The sequence below is a fragment of the Rattus norvegicus genome, chromosome 1 (assembly GCF_036323735.1).
Source record: "Rattus norvegicus strain BN/NHsdMcwi chromosome 1, GRCr8, whole genome shotgun sequence".
Taxonomy (NCBI): Eukaryota; Metazoa; Chordata; class Mammalia; order Rodentia; family Muridae; genus Rattus; species Rattus norvegicus.
This window is the reverse complement of record NC_086019.1, coordinates 5,230,873-5,239,398: the sequence shown is the minus strand read 5'-3', so window position 1 is coordinate 5,239,398 and position 8,526 is coordinate 5,230,873. Positions and strand designations below refer to the sequence as shown.

General features: G+C 45.0%; 1 protein-coding gene across 1 annotated transcript in view; it reads left to right on the top strand.

Annotated features, from left to right (window-relative positions):
- The first annotated feature begins 621 nt into the window (after positions 1-621).
- Positions 622-8,526, top strand: part of Sash1 (SAM and SH3 domain containing 1) — a 298,571-nt gene continuing 290,666 nt past the window's right edge. Inside the window, exon 1 of the mRNA XM_039101481.2 lies at positions 622-992. Within this exon, the coding sequence (XP_038957409.1) occupies positions 981-992 (12 nt within the window). The 5' untranslated portion in view covers positions 622-980. The remainder of the gene's footprint in view (positions 993-8,526) is intronic.

Genomic DNA, 8,526 nt, shown 5'->3' with positions numbered 1-8,526 from the left:
AAGAAAGAGGGGCGGGGGAGGTAGAAAGGGGGAGTGGGACAGACAGAGGTGTCATTAAAATAGAAAGCATTACCAAACTTAGGGCAACCACATTGGGAGTTGCCTCTTATCTACACTGGAGGAAAATGGATGACTTTGGACCTGGGGCTTCTATTCAAACACCATCACCCTTGTGCCATCTCATGGGAAGGAAGAGAACTGAAGCTGTGCAACCAAGTACAGAAACAGTTGTATACTTCATTCATTCATTCAATGAGACTTTTTTTTCTCCATTTGCCTTGGACCTCATGTCATGTTTAAGAACAAATGCAAAGAGGGAACTTGTCCACACTCTTCAGAGGTCCCCTGCATGGCTAAAAGAAAACTTTGGAAAGATCCTAGGTTCATAGGTCCTGGGTTATCTCGCACAGACCTAGATCACATAAGGCCCCAGAAATTTCCAAGTAACTAGCCTCAGCTCACAGCAGATGGGGGAAACCTAGATGTGCTCTCCTGTGCTTTCCTCGCTCTAGGAGACATCTGAGGTGGTACAGTGCAATGCAAGTGGCTGGCGACAGCTGCCATCTGCTGTGAGTGCCACCACATTGCTGAAAATGTCACGCTCAGCTGTCATATTGGTGGCACCACCCGAATTCCTTCTCTAGGGCAGTCTGGGGTGGCGAAGAGGAGCTAGAAGTGTTGTCCTCAAGTGGCTTTGCTGCGTCACTGTCAGCTGCTGGGAAGTGGGTCTCGGGCACACCTGAGTGGGGCTAAGGAATGTGCCCTCTTGTCCCTCGGGAAGAATGTTCCTCTCACCAGTGAACCAACCACATCAACAGAAGTGGCTTTAATAGCCTGGAGGGCATCATGGGTGTCTCAAGGGTTCTGGAATAAAGGGGCTGTGCCAAGGGATTGGGAGTTTAGGACAAGGTGAACACAGAAGCTCGCCCTTGCCCAGAGCCTCAAGACGAGAGGGACCACCGGGTGGAGCAGAGTGCAGAATGAGTAGGAAGGTGAGAGCTATCCGCAGGTGGCAGGTCCAATCATAAGGCAAGCTGGCACCCAGTGCTACGGGAGGGGGATGTGGAGGACAAGCAGGATTTGCTGATTGACAAAGAATCAGGCTTCATGCAGCCATCATGGAGAAAAGATAAGTCTGTCACTGCTTTTTATCAATCCAGACCGTTTGAGACAAATTCAAAGCAACATCCCGGATGCAAACATTGACCTTATTGATGCACTTCCCCTGTAATATTGACTCATTCCTTTGTACAGCAAAACCATGTGGGTGCATATGGTTCGCGTGGATACCCATACAGTTCGCTACAAAAACATGTAGATACCTGATTATGGGTGGTGCTAATGATATTAAATGTATGCGTGGTAGACTGTTTTAAAGTGTGTGTGTATAACTGTGTGTATGTGTTGGTAGGAAATGAAACTAGAAAAGGGATCATGAGAGAAGAGAAAGAGCTCTTCGGGGAGGTGGGAAAGAGAGGAAATGGGTTGTGTGTGAAGGAAAACCAGAGAAGGAGACTCTGGGGCAGAAATCGAACAGCTTGACGGGGGAATGAAGTGGAAGGGGGGTTCAGGAAGGGGCAGCTAAAAATAGGGCTAATGATACAGCTGTATGAAGGGGCCATGTTAAAAGCCTTTGTGTGCTGACTTCAGAAATTAAACAAGTAGAAAGCTTTAATTGTGGACACACAGAGGAGGGAGGGGAAGGAGAGGGGAGGGAAGAAGGGAAAGGGAGGGGAGAAGTAGAGGGAGGGGAAGGGGGAGGGGAGAAAGGGAGGAGAGGGGAGGGGAGGGAAGATGTAGAGGGAGAGTAAAGGGGAGGGGAGAAGGAGAGGGGAAGGGGGAGGGAGAGAAGACAGCTCTATATCTACAGAACCCCAAAGTCTGAATTCCTAAGAATATTTCAGAGAAGGAGTTGTGTTTCAAGCATGTGGTTCCTTGTTACCTCATTTTAACCTCAAATTTTTTTAAAAAAAAAATTACTTTATTTACCTGTGCGTGCATGCCTGTGTGCCTGCCTGGGTTTGCATGCACCACAAGTGTGCAGATGACTTCAGAGGCCAGAGGGTATCGGATCCCCCAGGGCTGGAGTTGACGGCCGTTGTGACCCACAGAGCAGCGCACTGAGGATGGAGGCATCTCCCCAGCCCTCTCACAAACTCCTAAGAGGCAAGAGTTAGATTTTTTTGTTTCTTCTTAGACATACTACATTTCTTTTACTTTGAATGAGAGAGCTTTCCTCGGTGTTTTGAAGCACCACAGTTAGGTTGACTGAAATGAAGGTGTTAATGAGTTTTTATCGCTTAGTACATGGGGAGGAAGAGCCAAAAAAAAAAAAAGCTATCAATTCATAAAAACACATTCCATGATAAAATGTTACTTTTTTTTACATAAAATGTTAAAAACAAAGAACTGCTTGTATTTTATCTGTATCCAGCAAATTATGTTTTTACATTCATACATTCATTTATTTTGTCCGGCATGGAGGAGGGGAGGGTGCACACAGGTCACAGCACATGTATGGAGCATTGAGGGCAAATTGTTGGAATTGGTTCTCCCCTTCCACCGTGTGGGTCCTGGGGAGGGGAGTGGTCAGGCCTGGCTGCGAGTGCCTTCTGGCTGGCCCTGGGCAAATTAATATTAAGAAAAGGATTTATATTTCAGTACCTCTGAGTGGCATTGTCCTTTCTTTTTAAAGCATGTATCATTTACACATAATAACGGGTTGCGTTATGACATTTGCATATGTGTGTATAAACTATTTTTATCATATTTACCCCCAGTACCCTCTCATCCACTCCCCGATTCCCCTCCCAGACACAGGGATCATCTTACAGTCTGGGGGAGGAAGTGGATGGGGGATAAATTTGGCGAAGACCCTACAACTTATAAAAATTAATGGTGCAAAGACTGACCCCCCCCCAAATATTTCTACCTAACTTTATAGCCTGTGGCATGCATTGTGCCAACGGGGACCCCACAGCAGCAAGCAGGAGTCCCTGAAAGGAACACATGAACACAGATGGAGATACTTCTAAATATGTCATGCTTCTGCGTGTGTGTGTGCGTGTGTGTGTGTGTGTGTGTGTGTGTGCACGAGTGTGCACGAGTGTGCATGTGTGTGGTCTTTCTGCAGTTGTTTGGGAATGTTCTTTTTTTTAAAGCCTACTGAGCTCCAGCCTCCAGCTATCAGAGAACCAGTGCTGATTCAGAGTAAAATGGAATTTCCTTGAAACTCTAAGATCTTTTAGACACGCAGTGAACCCCCTCCACAACACAGAGACCATATATAAACCCACTGTTGAGGTCCAACGCTCTGTTCTAGGGACTTCTGTCCATGAGTCCCAGGTGAGACTCTCTGCTCTGGGCCTTTGGAGGATGACTACATTGGCCACGAAAATAGTAGTAGCAGAAATCCACTTTCAAGAGTGAAATTCATTTCTATTCGTGTACCTCAGCTATTCTACTTGGCTATAAGTGCTACAGAACCCTGGGATTCCCCAGCCAAAGGTGGCAGGGGTTAGAGGGTAGTAGGCATGTATGGATGAGCACACTCAGAGAGGCTAGACAGGGATAAGGTGATGTTCCTCTACCTATGTTTTAAGCACTGCTCAATGGCCCCCTTATAATCAACCAACTGGCCAGTCCCAAAACAGGGATTATATTTGAAGTTGGGTTTAGTCCTAAGGTCTTGTCATTTTCGTTTGTCTACTCGCATTCCAGAATTCAGCTTTCATCCGCAAGTTCCCTCTCATCTTCTGCAACACTAAAGTTTTCAAGCCGCTCTCAAGGCCAGCTATAAAGAACCTCAGGCTGGCAACTTAACTTTCTAGTTTATTACACACACACACACACACACACACACACACACACACACACACACACCCCTTGCTCTCTTGATTTACTCAGGTCGTAAGCCATTATGTTTGAAAACTTAATGTTTCCTGGTCTGTTTATAGCTCTGTTTTGATTTTGTGATAGCCTGATCCCAAGGGGAGAGAGGTAGAAACAGTGACTAGAAGGGAGTGTGTGTATTTGTCATTAACAAGTACAGGAAACAGCCCCGGCTCAGAGACCCAAACAGTGGCAGGTTCTGTTTTTTACGTGATTACCTTTGTGACAGCTCTGTCACTCTATACCAACTGCAACATATCCTGGCTAGCTTTCTCTCTGACAGGAGTATTCATGGCTTGTGACTCTGGGCCAAACCTCTTCTGATGCTTGCGGCTGACGATTGTTAGAAACTAATGATGCGAGCATTTAGAATGGGAAGTTAAAAAAGAACGAAACAAACAAAAATTTTTCATACAATGAACCAGCATGTCCCTCCACATACGTATCCCCCTCCCCTTGAATGTCTCTCGTTCATATAAAAATATTAAGTGATAGATAAGTTTAGCAAAACCTGGTTACAGTTTTTGGGCTCCGGAATAAGCACAACTTGGATTTGGGTCTTGAACTCGTCACTTCTCGGTTACTTGACACTTGACCCTAGATAAAGTACTTCGACTCTCTGGGCACAATTCTCTAGGATTAAACATAATATTACACCAAAGAAGAGTTCTAGTGTAAACTGTGGTAATCCACAGAACATGCTTAGCTTTTTTTTCTTTTTCTTTTTCTTTTTTTCTGGTTCAAAATGCCCTTGCTGGTGTGAGCAAAGGTCCATCCCCAGCAATACTGAGGCCTAATTCAAACCAACTTCTGAAATATACCAAGATGTATATGTGGAATTTTTCTCAGCCCTGATACAGTAGTGGATGAGCAGAGAGAGAGAGAGAGAGAAAGAGAGAGAGAGAGAGAGAGAGAGAGAGAGAGAACAACTGTCCTTTAACCATGGTGTTTGACCCAACAGGCAAGATTTCCAGCCTCCTTTATGAACCGCATCCCCTTATAGTGCAGCCTAGAGGCTCCAAGTGTTTCCACTGATGGGGAGACAAAGCAAACATGTTCTAATTGCACCTGCACATCAAGCCTTGGTACCTCCATATGCTGACCCATGCTCCTCACAGATAGACTTGAAAAGATTGGTTCCACAGCAAACCCTTCCTTAGAGTTAGGCAAGCAGAAAGATGCCTGACTCCCATGGGGATTCTGTTGGGTTGTGTCCTGCTCTGCTAAAAACCCTGAAGGGTCCTGCCTGCCACCAGCAGGGCAGCCTCCCTGAATGTTTCTGTCAGCCTCAAGTAGCTTTGAGCCTAAAACTCTTATCTTATCAAGTAACCAGTGGGAAGCCCCTTCTGGCCAATGTGTGCAAAACACGGTTTCTTGGGAAATGCATAAAAATCTCAAAAATAGAAGTCACGCAGAGACAGAGGTTCTAGAAGAGAAGAAAGTGATATGTCTATGTTTTAAATAAATGGGTGTTTGCAAGTTGATTTAGTAAAAGCTAGCAGCTAGCTCACTGCTGACAGAGTGCTTGCCTGGCATGCCCACTACCAAGAGAAAAAAAAACACCTACCCAAAATTGAGGGTTCTTATATTTTGGTGCTCTAGAGAGGAGGACAGTCTTCATGAAAACACAAACACTTTCCATCCTGAGTGAAGATCTAAACCTGGCTTTTCCGTGGCATTAAATTGATGATGCAGCACTTAGCAGGTTAGACTAACAAGAAAACACCTATTTAAAAAGATTTTTTTTTCCTGACAAATCTTCAACCAGTAATACCTTCTAACAGGCAACTGCAGACAGGAACTTTCCAGAATGCAAAGGGCATGGGGGAATTTACAGTATTAATTTCCCAGGCTGCTTCTACTATTTTTTAGCGTTTTTTTTTTCTTTCTTTCTTTCCTTTTTTTTTTTTTTTGCCTTCCTACCACTTTGTTTTCTTTTTTAAAAAATGCTTAGGTTTCTTGTTTACTTGTCCTTTCGTGCTTCCTTGTGTTTGTGCCAATCAGAATTGTAGTATTTGTTCATTTTGGTAATGTTTTATTCTTACAAGGCTTGTGGCTAGAGAGGGGGAAAAGCCAACAGAGTATATTGGATTACTCGTAGCATCAAGTGATAATGTTATTATAATACTAGGAACAGAAGCAGTAAAAACAGAGTCAGGACACATGGCTTACAGGAAGCTCATTATTGACTGGGGATCGCCCTATTGGGTGACCACCTTGGGTCAATTCATCATTAGAGAATGAGTTCGTCACTGCACAGTGAAGGTAGGGACCCCTTGTAAATGGAAATAGGACAAGATGTCAGCCTGAGTCAGCCGTGGGGCCAACCCCGGAAACCAGCCTTTCTCCATGATCTGTCTCTGCTTCCCATGTTCTGACTTTTCTCTCTCAGAAGGATAGTCATGGCTTCATGGGAAGATAGCATAGGGAAGTAAAAGAAGTCCTGTATTGGAAAGCATTTATCTGGGAGGTACATTCAGTTCTGTACCAAAACTCTACATCCAGGCCATTGCATGCTTAACCTGTCTGAGCCTTGTCCACAACTCAGTGACAGTCAGTAATTCTAGCCCAGGATGTTCAAATCTAGACACAGGATACAAGGAGATGGCTCAGTGGGTAAAAGGCACCAGCTCCTAAGCCTGATGTCCCAGCTCCCAAGCCCACGTGGTAGAGTAAGAACCCGTTTTCATGGCGCACACGTTTCCCTACACACAATAAAAAAAAAAAAAAAAAAAAAAAAAAAAAAAAAAAAAAAGGAACGTCTAAGATAGGCATAAGACGGTTATTTGGTAAGTTTTAAGGGCTCACTGCATAACCCTCGATAACTAAGGGTCATTTCCCGAGGCAAACAGCTTTCTCATTTTTCAACCTTGCCCAGTAGCCTATAATAAAATCTTGTCTGTCCAAGATGGGCCAAAATGAGTCGAAGGGCCCAAAGGCAGGTCTGTGGAACGTTCTGGCTGCCAGCCCCTGGGCCTGCCCTTAGCCTGTTTGGCTCAGGAAACAGCTAGACAAGCCCAGTATGTTAAGATGCCTGCAGGGCAGCCTTAAGAACCGCCAGCCCCAAGAAAACCAACCAAGGTCCTGTGCACTCGCTGTTCTGAAGACCTCTGGTCCCAGGCCACCCCGCGCCCCCAAGGCCCTGATTTGCAAAGCAGATTCAGAGCTGAGAGCAGCAGAGACTTTGTCAAGAGGCCACGGCAAACACTCTGCTTAAAAGTCAAGCACTTTTGAAAACATCTGCTTGAAACCGTAGGCCATGATTAAGACGGAAAAACAAACTCAGCTGCCAAGCAACCGTGGAAGGATGAGGAGAGAGGAACCAGTAGGAAGCGAACAGTTAACACGTGACCACAGATGGTCCTGATGAGACCCTGCCCAAGAGAACAACTTCAGAACAAGAACAGCTTCAGAACAAGAGCTGGGGATGGCTCTGCCAAGTTCCAGTATGGAAAATATAAAACTTCTTTATTTTTTCTTTAGTCACACCAACTATAGGCCTAGTGTTTAGTGGGAAATTCCCTTAAGTTTCTGATTCAGTACGGCCATCCCAGGGCGTCTGAGTGGGCGGGTATCTGCTTTCTGCAGGCAAAGGCTGTCTTCGCCTCCCTGACATGGCAGGCAGAGCCCTGGCGCTGGCTCTTAGAGAGCAGCTTTCCACTCTTGCCCAGTACTCTTATCTGGACAGAAAACAGACCCAATAGGGCAGGAATTTGGAAGGAATTCTGCTCCTGACTTTCCAGTTCACACAGATGGTAGGAGGCAAAACCGGATTGGAATCCAGGCAGCTTGGAGTCTTCTCTGCCGTGGCAATCTCTTCCACTTCTGCGTGACAGATTTCACCTTATCTGACCATGACAAGTGTGCTTGCCTCAAAAAAAAAATGTGTTTATGTTTTTCTTCTGGTCCCTTTATCATTACATTATTACTATCTTGGCAACATTCCCTCTTTCAACCCCAAATGAGATGACTTAGAACCAGAGGTAGCAGCATCCTCGTGGAAGGTGGTGTTAAAGTGGAAAGGCAGTGGTTCTCAACCTTCCTAATGCTCCAACACTTTAACATATAGTCTCTCATGTTGTGGTGACCCTCCCAACCATACAATTGCGTTGTTGCTGCTTTATCACTGTAATTTTGCTACTGTTATAAATCATAATGTAAGTATATGATATGCAAGATATCTGTCTGATATGTGGCCTCTGTGAAAATGGCTATTTGACTCCCAAGGGATCGAAACTCGCGAGTTGAGAACTTCAGCTATAGAGAAATTCTGGACACAGGAGGCATGTTAAGCTAGGCTTAGCTCTGGGTACAGGAGGTAATATTTACCAGAAAACATTCAATTTGTATAAATATCTTTGGCTCAGTTTTTCCATCTGTACTACACTGAACCAATAAGACTCACTGTGTAGACATTCCATGAGCCCCTTCCTTTCTGCTTTCAGTTGTGGTGAATTTATGCTTCAAATTTTGCCATAACTTTGCCCTCTTTGCTTTCGCTGATGTGTGCCCACACATCTTATGCAGTAGTGCCTGACCCTCTCCAGCTTCTGGGAAGTGTTCAAAGTCCCCGTTGCCCATATATATCCAAAGTCAAGGTCTTCATCAGCTTTGTGACCTCCCTTGAATATGTGA